The 20,725-nt window shown below is 40.2% G+C and overlaps 1 protein-coding gene across 3 annotated transcripts in view; it reads left to right on the forward strand.

Annotated features, from left to right (window-relative positions):
• The window catches only part of plekhh3 (pleckstrin homology, MyTH4 and FERM domain containing H3), a 55,688-nt gene that overhangs the window by 5,455 nt on the left and 29,508 nt on the right, over nt 1-20,725 (forward strand). Inside the window, exons 2-3 of one of the 3 annotated variants that reach the window (XM_058050186.1) lie at nt 5,305-5,388; nt 15,027-15,338. In XM_058050186.1, the coding sequence (XP_057906169.1) occupies nt 15,204-15,338 (135 nt within the window). In that variant the 5' untranslated portion in view covers nt 5,305-5,388; nt 15,027-15,203. Of the gene's footprint in view, nt 1-4,877; nt 5,389-14,779; nt 14,915-15,026; nt 15,339-20,725 lie in introns of those variants that run through there. The other 2 variants (XM_058050189.1, XM_058050188.1) reach the window with 2 other exon arrangements.

The raw sequence follows: 20,725 nt of genomic DNA on the forward strand, positions 1-20,725 counted from the left end.
ATTTTGCCTCTGCTTTGAAGAAGACGCGGTCCAAATAATAATCAATACCTGACACATTTAAGGACTATTGGACTTCAGGTAGACAATTATGCAGTAACTAAGGTGAGATTTGTAGTGTTGGGAATGGAATATTTTGCCTCTGCTTTGAAGAAGACATGGTTCAAATAATAATCCATACCTAACACATGATACCTGACACATTTAAGGACTATTGGACTTGAGGTTGGACAATTATACAGTAACTAAGGTAAGATTTGTAGTTATAAGAATGGAATATTTTTCTCTACGTTGAGAGAAATAAGAAATAAAAATAAGAAGCTTCATCACTGTGTTTTTAACGATTGCGTCACTATGAATGGTACTCCATATTTGTGGATAATTTCTTTTTTTTTCTTTTAGGCCACATGTGTATGTTGCAGCATAGAACCACTAGAGGTCAGGCTTGGTCTTCAACCCGTGGTGCAGGTTTGCATGGCAGTGACAAAACATAGACAATGTTAACTATTTAGGGTAAATTTAGGGTGTTTGGCTGAATCATCATATGTAAGGAGTTGAGAAGCACATGTGTGTTAAATTTCAGCAAGATTGGTTGAGTTGAAAAACATGGCCACAGGGATGCTAATGGCCACTAATGTCATAAGTACCCAATGGAGGTCATCGGCTTGGTTCTCACCAGAGTTGTTGAGATCACGCTTTGGTCCGCCCCCATTTGAGTGGTGTGCATTTTTTCCATAGGGGTGTGCACCGTGCACCGTGCAAGGCATGTGTGGGGATGTCGCATGACTACGCAAAACATAAGGAGACACCGCCGCACACAACCGTAGGCGACGACTACGGGTCACGACTCAGATGCCCAGATGTTTCCATGTGATAGTTGTGCTGATCTGTTATCATGGCTGAGTGCTACTTGTCATAATGATGGATGGAGCTGCCTTCTGTGTGTGTGTGTGTGTGTGTGTGTGTGTGTGTGTGTGTGTGTGCGCAACTCAAAACACAGATAACGCTGACTGTAGTAGCCTGTTGGGAAACTTTGGAATTCAGCAGGATTCTCTCCGGGATGAGTGTTTATGTTGGCTTCTACCCATGAGAACCTGCTGTCCCAGCTTCCTGGTGGCGGCCGTAAACAGAGCTGTGATAGCAGCCTATCCCCCCCCCCGGGTGTGCATGGGGGACCAATCCCTGCTGCACAGGCCGCCCACTCGGGCCTCGGTGTTGGCTCCACTGGTGTCTCAGCTGTTTGACCTTTCACATTTTGAACCAAGCATGGCGTTGACCTTTAGGCAATGAAGGGATGTGATAATCCCATTGAATTGTTGTTGATATTTAATCCTAAATCTTAAGAACTGTTCTAAATATTTGGTATTTCACCCCCGACTCTGATGACTAAGTCATAGGAATAATTATTACTAGAATCCTGTGTTATTTTTTTCCTTGTCCTTCAACCATCTCCAGGGTCACCCGTCTTTATGCATCCTTATGCATGATCATCCCACTTCTGACACCATATTAGTAACATTCATTCATTCATTCATTTTCTACCGCTTTCTCCTCACGAGGGTCGCGGAGGGTGCTGGAGCCTATCCCAGCTGTCTTCGGGCGAGAGGCGGGGTACACCCTGGACTGGTGGCCAGCCAATCACAGGGCACATATAGACAAACAACCATTCACACTCACATTCATACCTATGGACAATTTGGAGTCGCTAATTAACCTAGCATGTTTTTGGAATGTGGGAGGAAACCCACGCATGCACAAGGAGAACATGCTAACTCCACACAGAGATAGCCAAGGGTGGAATTGAACCCTGGTCTCCTAGCTGTAAGGTCTGCGAGCTAACCACTAGTCCACCGTGCAGCCCCTATTTTTTCATTTATTTATCATTATTTATTTCTTATTTCTTTTTTTAATTTAATTTAATTTTATTTTATTTTATTTTATTTTATTTTATTTTCACACTAATTCACTACTTTGGTCAAGACTGCAAACTTTGTGTGGTTCGTTTAGTGTTCACTCTGGTATTTTTGTTATTTTGTTTGTTAAAAATGTGGAGAACACTTCAGGGTACACCAGTGTCACTAGGCCATCATCAACATACACATCTCATCAACACACACACACACATTTCCAAGGCTAATTTATTCAAGCTAAGCGTGCAACGACAGCTTAACAAAGACGCCGACACACACAACACACACAGACCTGCATGGAGTTTAAGTATTGACAACAGCTGTGGTCTGACAAAGACACATAGAGATGAGAGACTTTTGTTCGCATTGTGAACACACACACACACACACACATATACAGTACGTACACACAGGCAAAAGCCACAAAACACACATCCACCCGCCACCACAGCAGTTATTTAGTCTGCCTCCCAGTTTTGTTTGCCAACTGTCTTTGCTCTTTTGTGGGGCCGCCTTGGGCCTTTGTGCAGCGTCAAGTGCTGAGTGTGCAGAATGACAGTTGCACCTGTGAGGAGATTGACAGGAAGTGTCGAGCCAGGAGGAGAAATAACATGGAAATCTGTTTTCTGCTGGTTTGTGCACAGGAAGTGTTGAAGGCTTTCTTTTAATTTTCATTTATTTAGCTATTTATTTTTCTTTATTTTTTTTTCCATTTAATTCATTCATTCATTTTCTACCGCTTTTCCTCACAAGGGTCGCGGGGGGTGCTGGAGCCGATCCCAGCTGTCTTCGGGCGAGAGGCGGGGTACACCCCGGACTGGTCGCCAGCCAATCACAGGGCACATATAGACAAACAATCATTTGGAACCTAGCATGTTTTTGGAATGTGGGAGGAAACCGGAATACCCGGAAAAAACCCACGCATGCACGGGGAGAACATGCAAACTCCACACAGAGATGGCCGAGGGTGGGATTGAACCCTGGTCTCCTAGTTGTGAGGTATGCACGCTAACCACACGACCGCCGTGCAGCCCCTATTTTTTATTTTATTTTATTTTATTTTATTTTATTTTATTTTATTTTATTTTATTTTATTTTATTTTATTTTATTTTATTTTATTTTATTTTATTTTATTTTATTTTATTTTATTTTCATTCATTCATTCATTCATTCATTCATTCATTTTCTACCGCTTATCCTCACGAGGGTCGCGGGGGGTGCTGGAGCCTATCCCAGCTGTCTTCGGGCGAGAGGCGGGGTACACCCTGGACTGGTCGCCAGCCAATCTTTATTTAATATTTTATTTTATTTTATTTTATTTTATTTTATTTTATTTTATTTTATTTTATTTTATTTTATTTTATTTTATTTTATTTTATTTTATTTTATTTTATTTTTTATTCACACTAATTCACTACTTTGGTCAAGACTGAAAACTTGGTTTAGTGTTCACTCTGGTATTTTTGTTATGGCGCCAAAATTAAAGTACATATGTCAGGGCCGCACGGTGCATGAGTGGTTACCATGTTGGCCACACAGTCAGGAGATCGGGAAGACCTGGGTTTGATTCTCCGCTTGGCATGTTCTCCCCGTGAGTGCGTGGGTTTTTCTCCGAGTCCTCCGGTTTCCTCCCACATTCCAAAAACCATGCATGTTAGGTCCATTGATGGAAGCGATCTTGGTCCGCTTTTTTGGTGTCGACCAAGTCTCAGCATTCACACTTGACCGCACAAATCGTATTAGCAACACAAACACACCTTTGAACCTTTTCATGCAATGCGGCCTTAATCCATTTTAGCATACACGACATGCTAAAAAGTGTCCAAAGCTAAACAAAAGAATACAAACGATAACGTTTCTGATTGTGAGCTTTCATTGCACAAACCTTATAGCCACACAGGAAATGTGTCTTAAACCGCCGTTGTGTGTTTAAGGGTGTGTTCAAGTGTGGTGGTGGTGGTGGGGGGTGAGAGGGGGGGGGGAGTGCAGAAACAAAATACAGCCCTTCTCCTTGCAGGGTGCACCCTCTGCATCCATGAATGTTGCTTTTGGAGGTCACGGCACCTAGCAACAGCCTGGGTCCAGTCCTGAGGGGGGAAACATGAGACAACACACACACACACACACAGATTATAGTTTTTATCTCATTGAGTGACATTTAGTTTGATTTCCTAGTATTTCCACTTGTCTGCATATCCAAAACAACATCTAAACACTCAGTCTCCACTCACAGCCATCTTCTCTGCGGTTCTCCATGTTGAGCACCACCAGCTAACAAGCCCCCAAAGATATATATATATATATATATATGCATTGTTAGATTTCGTGCATACGTGCGGCGCTAACCCAGCCCAGGTTGACATTTGGGCAACGTGTCATCAGTTCTCCATTCAGACCACTTCCACACAGTCAGCAGGCTAAGAATAGCAGGAGGACCCTGGCGTTCTGCCCGGCCTCCTCTAACTGTCAATAAGTTATCTTCTGCCTTGGTGCAGCCGTTAGCGGCCGCATGTTAGCTGTTTATGATTACCATACACTTCAGGACGGAGCTATTGTTTTGACTTGATTTGTTGGTTAGCTAGCCGCATTACGCAAGGGATTTGTTTGTGTTCCTGAATCCAACTTGTACAGTACCGAAAGTATTCCGTGAGCACTTTCTTTCATTGTTCAGCAATGGAGGCTGCACGGTGGTGAAGTGGTTTGCACGCAGGCCTCACAGCTAAGAGACCTGAGTTCAATTCCGCTATCTTGGTGTGGAGTTTGCATGTTCTCCCCGAGCATGCATGGGACTCCGGTTTCCTCCCACATTCCAAAAACATGCTAGGTTAATCGGCGATTCCAAATTGTCCATAGGTATGAATGTGAGTGTGAATGGTTGTTTGACTGACTATATGTGCCCTGTGATTGGCTGGCCACCAGTCCAGGGTGTACCCATGAACCGGGATGAAGGTACGTCTGACATCATTCTTCATCAACCAGGAACAGAAAGTAGCCTGCTAGCTAACACGTTTCACAGGTAGACGGACAAATGAACAAAAATATTGAGCTTCATGATTTTTTATTTATTTGTTTTACATTTTGTTTGTGTCTTTTTTGCTGTTGAGGTCACTGTTTCACCCGTCCCAGATAAATAGTCCTGCTCAGTGGTCCTCCATGAACCAGGAAGTGGAAGGGAAATTAACAACATAACAGCTTATTATAATATCTTTTTCCACTTTTTAGAGTCTCTATTTTATCTTTTAGCCATTTCAGTGACAATGGAACTCTCTTTCTCAGAAAAAAAAATGTAAAGAGTTTGTTGTCTTCACTTTGTGAACCAGGAAGTAGCCTGTAAGCTAACATACAGACACAAACAGTACTCCGCTGGTTTTCTTGACTGTTTCTTTTACTTTTTAGGTCATGGTCCGCCTGGCCCAGAATGGAAAATTATACTCCTGTCATCCTCCATGAACCAGGAAGTAGACAAGTACAAGCATACAGGTAGGTGGCTCACAAAAGTGTTTATTTTTAATGAAGTTTTTACTTGTACTAGAGGGATTTTTCTTCTCCATTTGGTCCTTTGAGTCACAAAGGAACCGTTGCCCTCCGTCAAGAATAAAAAGCATGGTTTTGTCGTCTTATATCCTGTGTCAACCAAGAAGTAGCCTGCTAGCATAAAAAAGGAAAAAACAAAAGCTATATAGCTATAGCTATATATAGCTATATAGCTATGTAACTCTTGCTATATATAGCTATGTAGCTCTTGCTATATATAGCTATATAGCTATGTAGCTCTTGCTATATATAGCTATGTAGCTCTTGCTATATATAGCTATATAGCTATGTAGCTCTTGCTATATATAGCTATATAGCTATGTAAGTCTTGCTATATATAGCTATGTAGCTCCTGTATATAGCTATGTAGCTCTTGCTATATATAGCTATGTAGCTCCTGTATATAACTATGTAGCTCTTGCTATATATAGCTATGTCGCTCTTGCTATATATAGCTATGTAGCTCTTGCTATATATAGCTATGTAGCTCTTGCTATATATAGCTATATAGCTATGTAGCTCTTGCTATATATAGCTATATAGCTATGTAGCTCTTGCTATATATAGCTATATAGCTATGTAGCTCTTGCTATATATAGCTATATAGCTATATGTAGCTATATGTAGCTATAGCTATATGTAGCTATAGCTATATGTAGCTATATGTAGCTATATAGCTATATATAGCTATATGTAGCTATAGCTATATGTAGCTATATGTAGCTATAGCTATATGTAGCTATATGTAGCTATAGCTATATGTAGCTATTTGTAGCTATAGCTATATGTAGCTATATGTAGCTATAGCTATATGTAGCTATAGCTATATGTAGCTATAGCTATATGTAGCTATAGCTATATGTAGCTATGTAGCTATGTAGCTACGTAGCTATATAGCGCTTCATGATAGTTTTTTGTCATTTTTGTTCATTGTTGGTGAAAGTCTGCGTGCTACGTAGGTGTGGACTAATCGCTTAAGGTAAGGATGAGTTGTTGGTAGCTAACAGACGGCCTCCGTGAAACAGAATTAGCAACAAAGGAACTTTTCTGCCTTTTGTATTTTCTGCAATGTCATGTGTTGTGTCTCCAGCTTGGTCCCAGCCCTGCTGCAGCTTTGTTATCTGCTGCTATTTCTCCTCCGTGCCTATCTTTCACTCCCTGATTCCAACAAAAAATGCCATAAACTTGCTGATGACAGTTGGAGATAAGGACAAGTGTGCTATTATGTCTCCTGTCGTTTTCATGCGTGCCGCCCGCACGCTGCGGAATGTCACGTTTTACAATTCCAGGAACGGGTGAATTATTATGCTGCAGAGTCTTTTGTGCAGAAAGCGAGAGAGACTCATTATGTAACGGTGTGGGCCTTGAATAGCACACTTGGCCGAGATGTGAGGGCTTGTGAGTCACGACTTGGACCCCAAAGGGGTCGCCTTGATGGATGACTTGATAGGAAGTGACCTGACACCAAGACTTTTATATGTGGATAATAAGTCTGGAATTTAAATGTTCAAAGATGTTTACTGGAAAAGTTCTACTACGAGTATACGGGCAAAAGTAATCGGATACTTGGAACAGAAAGTTAACACGGAAGGAAATATGGAGCTTACACTCTTCTGGGAAGACTTGCTACAAGACTTTTGTCAGATCAGATCAGAGGTCACTGCTTCGGCTTCTACCACACCAAACTCATCCAAGCAAGGTCGGAAGCATATAATTGTCCAAAGGGTTTTGAATAATTTATTATGGGTGGAACAAAAAATAGGGTATAGTCTGACTCGTCTCTCACAACCTGTCCTAGACGCCATTTTGTGTCTGGATCAAGTCATTCCAGGCCCCGAGCAAGGTCGTACGGATATGCAATGAATCTGTCGCTAATGTTAAACTGTGGAGCCAATGTTTGAACTACAAATGTAGCTTTATTAAATGTCATGCAAGTGTAAAAAGAAGTTTGACATTAGTCAACAGTAGTATTGAACGATAAAACTATATTTTTTAATAGTCTTTATCAAGAAATATTAATGTTCTGAACTATATTTCTGTTTTTTTAATTATTTAATTAATTTTAATTAATAAAATTAATCATTATAATGAATAATAAGTTTAATTAATGAAATAATTATTATTATTATGTTTTAGAATAAAAATGTAATGTTGGTTATAGATCTTCTACATACTGGTATTTTAATCATTACAGGAACATAAAACAATTTGCATAAAAAACAGTATTGAACGATAAAACTATATTTTTTAATAGTCTTTATCAAGAAATATTAATGTTCTGAACTATACTTCTGTTTTTTTAATTATTTTTATTAATTTTAATTAATAAAATTAATCAGTATAATTAAAAAATTAAATTAATAACATTAATAATTATAATGGATAATTATTATCAATAATTTCAATTAATAAAATAATAGTAATTATTATGTTTTAGAATAAAAATGTAATGTTGGTTAAAGATCTTCTACATGCTGGTATTTTAATCATTACAGGAACATAAAAAAAATTAGTATAAAAAATAGTATTGAACGATAAAACTATATTTTTAATAGTCTTTATCAATAGATAGTAATGTTCTGAACTATACTTCTGTTTTTGAAATAATTTCAATTAATTTTAATTAATACAATTAATAATTTTCATTAATAAAATTAATAATTATAATGGATAATTATTATTAATAATTTTAATTAATAAAATAATAATTATTACATTTTAGAATAAAAACACTATTTTTAATAGTTTTTATCAAGAAATATTAATGTTCTGAACTATACTTCTGTTTTTTTTATTATTTTTACTAATTTTAATTAATACAATTAATTATTATTAATAATTTTAATTAATAAAATAATAATTATTATTATTATGTTTTAGAATAAAAATAATGTTGGTTAAATATCTTCTACATACTGGTATTTTAATCATTACAAGAACATAAAAAAATATATTGGTAACTACCAGTCCTGGTAATTTAGGGCAGCTAAATAAACCTTAATATTAGTGTACATGTTAAGTACTGTATCTCCACAAAGACATTGGGTAAGAAGACCTTCCTGCATGCTTTGGCCTAATTGCACTCAAAGACCAGACCAGACTCCTCCAGTATAGAATATCCTTAGAATTCCTAAAATCGGAGACCCCGCTCCCCCATTACTAAAACCACCAGCACCCTGCAACACAATCACAATTAGAGGCCGGAATGTTCCTGGAATGAAGCCGTGCCAGGAGGAGAAAGGTCACAAGTTGAAGCTGATCCATCTGATGCCCACTCGGTCCAGCAGGAACAGATGTGCCACTCCGAAATGTGCGTGGAATTCCACCGTCTTCCCTTCCACCGAACTTGATTTAAAAGCTGTAAGACTGTAAGTGCGTGCAGTCAAGAGGCAGATGGTTCTCATTTCTCTGTCGTCGACATAATTATCTCCCTTCATCATCATCATCATCATCATTCCATCCTAATTTTGCACCTCTCCAGTCCCGACTGTCGCACACCATCCACAACGCACAGCTGGACGCCGCACGGTCGGGAGTCGGGGGGTCAAGTGGAGAAGCGGTTAAAGGGCTCCCGCGGACTATCCTGTTACCAGCGCTCACACAGCGGCCCTCTGTTCACCACTGGGCCCGCCCCCGTTGGTTGGGACCTGGACAGACTGGGTTGGTTGTAGCACAGCTGGATGAGGGTTAAGTTCAATGCTGGACTCTGTGGAGGGGATATCCTGTCTGAGTCATGTGTGTGTGTGTGTGTTGGTATGGAGGTCACAGGGGGTCAGTTCCTATCCTAAATCCTGAACAAGGAAGGCTGTCGGATGACCTTGAAGGGAATTTCACAGACAAAAAAAAAAGCTATAAAAGCAAGTAAATAATTTCTTTATGTGCCAGTCAACCACACTTGGAAGGCTTACACGTGAAAACCTCAAAAGCGAAGAAACCCCAAAGACCGACGCACCCTCCCAAAATGTGAGTCGCTCTGGCAGGGCTGGATTTCACATCCCGTTCTGTTGACAATCAATCTGGCTCAATCCGGCACGAGGTTCTGGCTGCGATGCAGCGGGCTGCGGAGAAACAGGATCCCGCCGGCTCGGAGTCAAAAGGGAAAAGAGTCGGAGCCAAAAAAGAGAGAGGCGTACAACCAATGGTGGGAACATGGATCCTGCTTCTGTCTCCAATCAGCGTGACACGTGATGTTTACATCGGCACGGCATGGACAAAAGTACTTGGTCAGGACAATTAATCGATGGATTAATCAATCAGGAATCAGGCTAGGTTCTTTATTATGAAGCTAAGTCAGACATTTTGGACAATTTCATGCTTCTGATTTTATAGGAACAGTTTGGGGAAGGTTTTCTCTTTGCAGTGCAAAAAGCAAGTCTGAGTACCTGACCCTGGACTGGTCGCCAGCCAATCACAGGGCACATATAGACAAACAACCATTCACACTCACATTCATAGCTATGGACAATTTGGAGTCGCTAATTAACCTAGCATGTTTTTGGAATGTGGGAGGAAACCGGAATACCCGGAGAAAACCCACGCATGCACGGGGAGAACATGCAAACTCCACACAGAGATGGCCGAGGGTGGAATTGAACCCTGGTCTCGTAGCTGTGAGGTCTGCACGCTAACTACTAGACTGCTAGGTTAATTAGCGACTCCAAATTGTCCATAGGTATGAATGTGAGTGTGAATGGTTGTTTGTCTATATGTGCCCTGTGATTGGCTGGCCACCAGTCCAGCCCGAAGACAGCTGGGATAGGCGGTAGAGAATGAATGAATGAATGAATTTTACAGTTTAATTTAATTTTATTTAATTTTATTTTATTTAATTTTATTTAATTTTATTTAATTTTATTTAATTTTATTTATTTTTATTTTATTTTATTTTATTTTATTTTATTTTATTTTATTTTATTTTATTTTATTTTATTTTATTTTATTTTATTTTATTTTATTTTATTTTTTACTGAATGAATGAATAAGACATCCAACTTGCAAGTCATGTTGCCAGCTTGTATGATAAAAATTTTAATACTTACAAAATAACTGGATAACAAACCGGAGTCAAACACTTGTTGGGCCGCATGTGGCCCCCGGGCCGTCGTTTGCCCACCCCTGGTCTATACACTAACAAAAAAAAAAATAACACATCAGACTTACATTTCCCATGTTTGTAGCTGAGTGACGGACAGTTTGCAGAGCTCCTTAGTGCATTTTGAGATATGTAGCGAAGCCTACTCTTTACAAAGCGGTGGGCAGATATACTTGGTACACTTTGTGGGGTGAACTTTGAAGGAAAAAAATTCTAATTATTTATCTTATTTGCGAGTGCTATTGGATTTTACAGTATATTACTGTATATTATTGTTAAACATCTTTAAAAAATGACTTTTGCATGATAAGATGTTTAAAGAAATGAACATGAATTGAACCTAATAGGCAAAAAGTGCCCTTTAATTCATGACACTATCTCCAATGGAAACTCTACACTAGAAGCAAAGCGGACAGGAAGTTGCATGGGGGTGGGAGTGTGGGATTTAGAAGAAAAAAAAGGGGCCAAAAGTTGTATCAACACTGCTGTAAATTGACCATACAAACACATCTCTTCCTGGCAAACATCATGAGATTTTTTTTTTTTTTGGGGGGGGGGGGATTATATGTGCGCAGCTCTCACAACACTGCAACTAGAACCATCATATCACGTCAAAGCCTCTGGGAAGTATTGAAATTGTGTGTATAATCATGTGTCTTCTCCGGGAAGAGATGGAGAACATCTGACTTTTTTTGTGGCCCAAATCAGAAAAAAGGCATTTATTGGTATTTTGCCCTCGATTCAGCTCTTTTAAAAACCACAAAAGCATGCAGCGATTTTTTTTTTTTTTTTTTTTTTTTTTATGGAGGGGCTCTAAAAATAAAACATATGTTCCAAGCAGTGGAGGGCCCCTAGTGTATTGTTTTAGGATATGGGGGAGGATCTGCTCCAGGAAGATTCAGCCTGAGATGAAGGATGGGGGTTTTGGGGGTAGGGAACTTTTATCTTCTATACTTTAATATATTGAATGTGGCTGTTGCATTCATGGGAGCAAAAATATAGGAGGAAAAATGATGCTTTTTCTCTTGAAGGCTTTTACATATAGAGCATACTTATATAGTGTCTGGTTAAAAGTGTGTCTACGAAGGATATATAATGGCACACAGTTGAAAGGGTGCATCCATGGGAGTCTATATTGATTTCCTAAAGCCCTTAGGGGAAAAGAACATATTTTATGTATGCTTTAATAATAATAATAATAACTAATATGTGTTTGTGGTGAGGCCTCTTCTCCTGGCAAGGAAAGAGTTAAAGCCAGCTGACTGTGAGTTTCAGGGGAGTTTACACAGAGCCAAGAGTGGGGAGTGGGGGGGGAAATGAAGGGATATTAAGAGGGGTCTTGCATGGATCACGTGTTTGGGTTTAGCACCAGTCCTCTTGCCTTCTACTTGCACGTTCTGTGTAGACCGGTTGCTGAGTGGAAGTGGAAGAGCGACTGAAAAAGAAGCACGGTGGCCACTTTGTGTCTGAAGTTGCTCAAAAGACTCTCAAGAGACACCGTTCTTCATTAGCAGGATGTGCAAAAAGTCAACATTCAAGCTAGCCGAGCAAATACCACGGTATAGCAATGAGGCCCCACACCCCCACCCTCTCGCCCCGTGCACACGTTTGAATAATTGCAACGCACATCCTCAACCATCGTTTTTAAGATGGCGATATTTATGTAATAAAAAACCATGCAATGTTTAACATTTCTATATACGTTACCTGTGCATGTTTCATGTGTGCACGCTCTAACTGATTCTACACATTTTTTTTTACACAGTTTGCATTGCATTTGTGCTTTGTTTACTGTGCCGCAGGATAACTAGACGAGTGACTATAGCACTTTAAATAGCTCGTCTTTCCATACTGGGCTCTGTGCATGCTACGTGACATTGTTATGTAGCGGCGTGTTTACGTTCCATAATGTTACGTTACTGTAAGGCACATTGTTTAATGCATTGTTTTGATCAATTAGATTTGACTGGCTTGGTGGTGTACCACTGATAAGGAAAGTTACATCATGTAACACTGTAACACTTAACACTGTAATACGTGGTGTTACATTCTGCTATCTTACGTTATATTAAATTGTTAGTTATTTTTACTTGTTTACGTGTTTTACATCAGTTTAATATAAAAAAATGGAAGTATACAACATATATGCTAACAAAAACGACGTACTGTAATGATAAGGAAAGGCTAAAAGTGGGGAATGTAACGTTACATCATGTAACGTTACATCATGTAACGTTACATCATGTAACGTTACATCATGTAACGTTACATGATGTAACGTTACATCAGGTGTTGTCATATTTTTTCATGACATCGGGTTATGTTAAACGACCGCCACTTTTGTCGCATTATATTCTGTTACATTAGTCAGTATTATACGATGTTACATCACGCTTATCTTATGCTGTGTTACTTGTGTGGTTACGTTATGTTATTTTACCGCATATGAACTGTTACTTCACTAATTCATGACTGTGAAGTATGAAGTACAATGACTATGCATTGTGTGATGTGATGCTACATTTTGTTACGTCATGTTTTGTTACATTGCTGTTATGTTAGGTTTTTTTTATAATACGTGGTGTTACATTCTGCTACCTGACGTTACGTTAAATTGTTAGTTATTTTTACTTGTTTACGTGTTTTACATATCAGTTTTATATATAAAACCGGAAGTATACAACATATATGCTAACAAAAACGACGTACTGTAATGATAAGGAAAGGCTAAAAGTCGGGAATGTAATGTTACATCATGTAACGTTACATCTGGTGTTGTCATATTTTTTCATGACATCACTTTATGTTAAACGACCGCCACTTTTGTCACATTATATTCTGTTACATTAGTCAGTATTATACGATGTTACATCACGCTTATCTTATGCTGTGTTACTTGCGTGGTTACGTTATGTTATTTTACCGCATATGAACTGTTACTTCACTAATTCATGACTGTGAAGTATGAAGTACAATGACTATGCATTGTGTGACGTGATGCTACATTTTGTTACGTCATGTTTTGTTACATTGCTGTTATGTTATGTTTTTTTTATAATACGTGGTGTTACATTCTGCTACCTGACGTTACGTTAAATTGTTAGTTATTTTTACTTGTTTACGTGTTTTACATCAGTTTTATATATAAAACCGGAAGTATACAACATATATGCTAACAAAAACGACATACTGTAATGATAAGGAAAGGCTAAAAGTGGGGAATGTAATGTTACATCGTGATACGTTACATCAGGTGTTGTCATATTTTTTCATGACATCACTTTATGTTACTACCTCTACTTTGTTGCATTATATTCTGTTACATTAGTCAGTATTATATGATGTTACATCACGCTATCTTATGCTGTGTTACTTCTGTGGTTACGTTATGTTATTTTACCGCATATGAACTGTTACTTCACTAATTCACTACTGTGACTAAACTATGTTAAGTCATGTTGCATCATGGTAATGTCAGGCTAATATTATGCTACTCAAATTACTTTATGCATTGTGTCACATTTTGTTATGTCATGTTTTGTTACATTGCTGTTATGTTATGTTTTTTTAACACTGTAATACGTGGTGTTACATTCTGCTATCTTACGTTACGTCAAATTAGTTAGTTATTTTTACTTGTTTACGTGTTTTACATCAGTTTTATATATTACTGTTACTAAACTATGTTAAGTCATGGTGCATCATGTTAATGTCATGCTAATATTATGCTAAGCAAGTTACTTTATGCATTGCGTCATGTGATGCTACATTTTGTTACGTCATGTTTTGTTACATTGCTGTTATGTTGTGTTTTTTTAAACACTGTAATACGTGGTGTTACATTCTGCTATCTTACGTTACGTTAAAATGTTAGTTATTTTTACTTGTTTACGTGTTTTACATCAGTTTAATATATAAAACCGGAAGTATACAACATATATGCTAACAAAAACGACGTACTGTAATGTTAAAGAAACATAATTCAAATCACACCAATTCCTGCTTAACTTTAGCTTAATATTTAGGTTTAGCTTAATATTTAGGCAATAGATTAATTAAAACACATGTTTTTGCATTCAGTACGTTCCATGATCGAAACGCCATCGTCACCTCAACACACGTGATCGTTTTCAAGTGTGTGGATGGGCGTGTCCTGAGGCGTGACGTTCAGGGGAGCGTTTGCTCCCAGCCAATCGAACGAGAGATGCGAGGCAAATGGGCGTGGCTGCTGGCCCCCACATTAGTTTCAGCTTCAGCTGTGGCACACTTCATTGCAACTTAGACGGTCCGCGCTTGGCAGCGACACCCACTCGTGTCGCTTATTTACTCTTTTGGAGCGTATTCTGAAAACTTTGTTGATGTTTTAAAAGTCACGTCGAGGTATTTTAACTCCCCAAGTTCCTGTTTCCGGGATTTAGTTTGACACGTTTTGGGTTTCGCTTTGGACTATTGGAATTGCCCGTTGAACACTTTTTTTTTGTCCGATTCCCAGATTTCCAAGTGGGGAGAGTCGCATGCTTTCCCCCCGCATCCTCGTCGCTGGGTCTCTATGGAGAGTTCGTCCCGGAGGCGCGCACGCTGCCCCTGCACGGCACCCAGGCCGCCCCGCCGCTCGCACTGAAATTCCTCGACCTGGATACGACGAGGCGACGCACTTAACCTCATTTGAATGCCTTTGCAAGGTGTCTGCTGGTTGCTGTGCTGCCGCCAGGGCTTCAGTTTGCTGGGGAGGGACTATGGAGAGAAAGAGGAGGAAGAGTCCTTCGAGTTGCGCCACAAAGACGACCTGACTCCCAATGGACAGGTGAGAAGTCTGCACCTGTCTCTTTGGTATTCAATGCTTACTGATTTAAATGATGCATGGATGAAGAAAGAAAGCTAATTGAATCGAATTGAATACACTGCAGTGTTTACATGTGTCTTATGGGAATCCTGATTTTATGATGTAGGATGCTAACTTGTGCAGCTGCTGTGGAATCACACATTGTGCAATCACACACACACACACACACTGGATGCAAGCTCCAGTGTGTTGAAGGGCTCCTGTGTGGCCTCAAGTAAGACTGCAGCCTTGTCTTCCTCTGTAATGTTAGTCATGTGATCAGGCATACAGAGAGAGATCAGTATTGTCCACCACCCCCACCACCCCACCAAACCGCCCTAGCCTTTCCCCGCCTTGTGAGGGGGGCATTGTTGTGTCCCTGAGTTGAGGTGGCACTGTATGCCCCCCCCCCCCCCTCTCCTTACTGTACAAAAACTACACTGTAAATTTGATTCCTATCTTTCAGGGTAGGAGCTATGTTGTGATAACTGATAACTGTGCATGGGTGTAGACGACCACAATGTATCCCTCGGATTGTTTCTGAAGCAGTTCTGGTGCCATAGTGTAAGAAAGCATTGCAGGTGAAAGTAATACTATTGTACATATCTGTCTATGCTTGCAAAAAATACATCAATTAGCATAAAAAAACACCACATAAACGCCACATTTGTTATAATCAGGGTTATCGTAAGAGACGCCGTGCTCTTTTTTTTTTTTTGTTTTTTTTTTTTTCTTTTTCTTGGCAAACGCCAAACCTGTCCTCCTCTTAACTTGCCATCTGCTTGGCCCACGGGGTGCGGCGCACATCTGTAATCAATACAGGAACTCAAACACGGGTGCTAATGGAGGTGCCTGATGACCGCTTAGAACGGAACGCGATATCTTTTTGGTAGCGTTCCCGGATCTGGTCGTTTATTAAAAGGGGCGGGCTGGATACCCGTGTTGAATTAAGGCTTGGAACACAATCCTTGTTCTGATTAGGGAACGCTTTCAATAGGAACCGATTTAGAAGTATTGCAAGTGTTCTAAATGGTCAATTGGGGGAAAGCTGTGGCTGTAGGCAACCGCTATTACAAGACTGGTTCTAAGTTTTAGTCAGTTTTAGTCCTTGAATGTGACCCACAGAGTTCACATTGCTGCCTGTGTGTATACTTCAGTGCCTTTTTGGAATAAGTGTTGCACAAAAAAAAAGAAACAAAGAAAAAGCAAAACTCATGTCTAGACCGAGCTTTGGGCTCATATAAGACATAATAAGACGTAATAAGACATATTACATTTATGTGCTTTATAGTTGATTATTGATTACCTCCTCCTTACAGGCAATCAATGCACTTCCTCTAATCCAGTTTCCTCCCCGACTGAGTCACAGCTCTGCCCCCGGAATCTCGTACCGAGCCCGCAATTAAGACCACATCAGCTGACCTACTCCTTAACTGACACAATTTGTTATACCCCCCCCACCCCTTAAAAATACACACATCTTAAGTTGTTTGCCTTTCCATGGTGTCAACAGAATGGGGGGGTTGGGTGGCAGGTCCAAGTCGGTCCCAGGCAGTGAGTCCCACATGTTTCTCCGCCTATGCCTGGAGCTCCGTTTTCCTCCACACATTTTCATACAGCAGGTCAGACCTCCCTGGATGTGTGTGTGTGTGTGTGTGTGTGTGTGTGTGTGTATTTTAGGCCTCGTAGTGCTGAAATACGACATGGACGAGACCACAGAATTCTGGTGGAGTCTCTCGCTGTCAAAACAGCCGGAACCCTCACCACCATCTTCTCCAGCAGCTAGTTGCCAGAAGATGCCAGCATGTGGGGCACCCATCCCAATAATAATGATGATGCTTGCGTTGGTTTGCCTGAGCCCCATCCTGGATGTTTACAGTCCTTCTTAAGAGCTCTCGAACAGCTGCCCAAATAGTTGCACTGAGCCGAACAACCCCAGTGATGAGACAGGAAGTCGCTTTCTCATGAGCGAATCTTTGTACCAAAAAGGTACAGATTGCTCCCAGGTTATAAAAACCAAGATCCAGGGTATCTCGGGCCATATGCCGAAAAATAAGACTGTTTACCCCTGAAAACAGGACCATTGACAGACTATAGGGGTGCTATTGTTCCTCAAAAGTCTCTAAAGTAACAATAATTGTTCCTTTTCCTTTGCTTTAAACTACCATTAAACTATTTTATGGGTGCAAAATGAATCCCTGAACAACCCCTTAGTGATGAGACAGGAAGCACGAAGTCGCTTTTTCATGAGCGAATCTTTGTACCAAAAAGTTACAGATCGCTCCCAGGTTATAAAAACCAAGATCCGGGGTATCTCGGGCCATATGCCGAAAAATAAGACCGTTTACCCCTGAAAACAGGACCATTGACAGACTATAGGGGTACTATTGTTCCTCAAAAGTCTCTAAAGGAACAATAATTGTTCATTTTCCTTTGCTTTAAACTACCATTAAACTATTTTATGGGTGCAAAATGAATCCCTGAACAACCCCTTAGTGATGAGACAGGAAGCACGAAGTCGCTTTTTCATGAGCGAATCTTTGTACCAAAAAGGTACAGATCGCTCCCAGGTTATAAAAACCAAGATCCAGGGTATCTCGGGCCAAAGATAAGACACTGTACCCCTGAAAGCAGGACCATTGACAAACTATAGGGGTACTATTGTTCCTCAAAAGTCTCTAAATGAACAATGATTGTTCCTTTTCCTTTGCTTTAAACTACCATTAAACTATTTTATGGGTGCAAAATGAATCCCTGAACAACCTCTAGTGATGAGACAGGAAGCACTAAGTCGCTTTTTCATGAGCGAATCTTTGTACCAAAAAGGTACAGATCGCTACCAGGCTATAAAAACCAAGATCCAAGGTATCTCGGGCCATAGGCCGAAAAATAAGACTGTTTACCCCTGAAAACAGGACCAATGACAGACTATAGGGGTGCTATTGTTCCTCAAAAGTCTCTAAAGGAACAATGATTGTTCCTTTTTTTTGCTTTAAACTACCATTAAACTATTTTATGGGTGCAAAATGAATACCTGGTCCTCTGAAGTTTTTATTTAAGTCAAACCAAACAAATGTATTTCGTTTTTCGTTTTCGCCTGCGTCACGTATGCTAACACCAACATTCCAACCAGGCTTCCTGTAGGAAAAGGGACACATTTTGGCATCACCCAGGCCCATGGAAGTCGCATTGCTGCTGCCCTCTGTCGTCAGCGGTCGTCGCGCTACTCTGGTTTTATATTTGGTTTCCGTTGCGTCTCCGCCTCACCACCTCCAGGCCACACATCTGTTCTTCGGGGCCGACACTGGCTGAGCCCAAGCATTTCCTCATGGTTACTCAGCCTCCCAGGAGAGCTGGAAAAGAGAGAGCGGGAGAGTAGACCGGAGTTGGGAGGGAGGGAGGGAGTAGGAGGGAAGACAGCCACGGGACGAAACACATCACGGCATCTTTCCCTCTCTCCTTCCATGCCCCTGCTCTATTCTGGAGTGATTCATCCCGGGCCCCGTCCAAGGGGGGAGAGCTTTTGCCAAGGCTCTGCATCGCACGCTATCCTTGTTCCTCATCCCACAGCCCATTTACTACTCTGACTACACCGCGCATTGTCACGTTCTGTTTGGAATTACACACAACATTGAAACCCTTTTTAACCTGAGCTTTTAGTTTATTGATGCATGGATTGGTTTATATTATGCAAATCACAGCTTTTAAAATCAATGTCGTGACTAGCGCTCGTTTCGTCTTTTTTTTTTTCCAGGCATGGCTGTATATGTTTCTCATCGGCCGTCAGCTTGGCACAATCTTTTATAGCCAACGAGCACTGGAATCGCTTGTACACATTTTCACCGTTTGACACGGTTCGCTTGTTTTTTGGCTGTCGCCGTTGACATTTACAGTACCTCTCCCCGAGTTGAACATTAACTCAATCTCTTATTCAAACTCCCCTTTGCACCCGAGCCCGTCCGATTTTCATAAATACATCACAGATTCCATACTGACCTATAAATGGACTCTTCTTGTTTAGTCTTGGTTATTTTTGAGCCGTCTTAAAAAGAAGCAAGGAGTGTTTTTGCAGGGCAAAGAGCTATACTTAGACTAGTTTGCCCAGTAGTAAAATGTGGCGTGTGTGTGTGTGTGTTGCTGACCTGGATAGTGTTTCAGGTAGACCAGCAACCTCGGCTCGGGTCGGGTTGGGATGGGCCAGCCACAGAGGCTCAGGCCGTGGGGACAAAGACTGTGCTGCCCTTCCCACTGGGGGAACTGGTCCAAATTGGCCATAAGCTACCATGTCTTGTCCAAGGTTATCTTATCAAAGCCTGAACAGGAAATCAGGAAGTGGATAGGAATGATGTCAAGACCTGATTGACCATTATATGCTACTGAAAGTAAATTGTTATACTTTATTATCATCAAACTAAAGTATTTTTTTTGTTACAAACAGTGATTATCGGGTACCGACTTGATATATTTTCAGGCGAGCAACCTGTTCTGAGAGATGATTGATCCCCAAAGCGAGACTCTTTGGGGTTTTGCTGGTTTGGACGCCTGCAGCACTCGCACAAATGATGCCTCTGTTCCCTTCCTGCCCCCGCTGCCACATTAATGAGCCTTTGCTTCACTTTTCTATATTCCTGCCCTTTGCAAGTGAAAGCCAAGCAATCCGTCTCGGCGCAAATAAGATGAAAACGACAAACGGAACGCTTGCCGGTTCTGCTGGCCAAAGTGCAAAAGAGAAGGAAGTCCCAGTATTGCTTTGTGTTATAGGCAAACTTTGTTTGCGTGACGGAATTGAACGTTTTTCTGGGTCATAGTCATGAAAAATTCAGAAAACGAAACTTGAAACATGAATGGAAAAATTGCTTTAGGGGAATTGTTTTGCTTTATTATGTATCAGTTTCTATAGAGCAGGGGTCTCAAACTCAATTTACCTGAGGGCCACTGGAGCTAGGGTCTGGCTGAGACTGGGTCGCATCAGGTTTTCCAAAAAAAAAACAAAAAAATGCATTTATTAAAAACAGAAAAATTAAAAAACTTTGCTTTGGTTCCGATTTTCTACAATAAAATCTCTGATAAAACATTCCACTGTTCTCAAATATCTTACTTTTTATTATTCTACACAAAATAAGATGAAAAATAAATAAACATATCAAGAATAAAGAAAATCAATCAGTAATAAATAAATATAATAATAATAATAAAACAGCAAATAATAAAAACTTAAGAAACCACATATAGTTGGTGGGTAGACAAATTATTTTTTTCAGATTAAAATGAACAAAGCATTATTAGAGCCCTGTAGACATGACAAAACACAACTATAGTCACATTTATACTTTTTATTTACAACATATTGCGCAACTGCAGGGTCTTGA

Source organism: Doryrhamphus excisus, chromosome 15 (genome assembly GCF_030265055.1).
Source record: "Doryrhamphus excisus isolate RoL2022-K1 chromosome 15, RoL_Dexc_1.0, whole genome shotgun sequence".
Lineage (NCBI taxonomy): Eukaryota > Metazoa > Chordata > Actinopteri > Syngnathiformes > Syngnathidae > Doryrhamphus > Doryrhamphus excisus.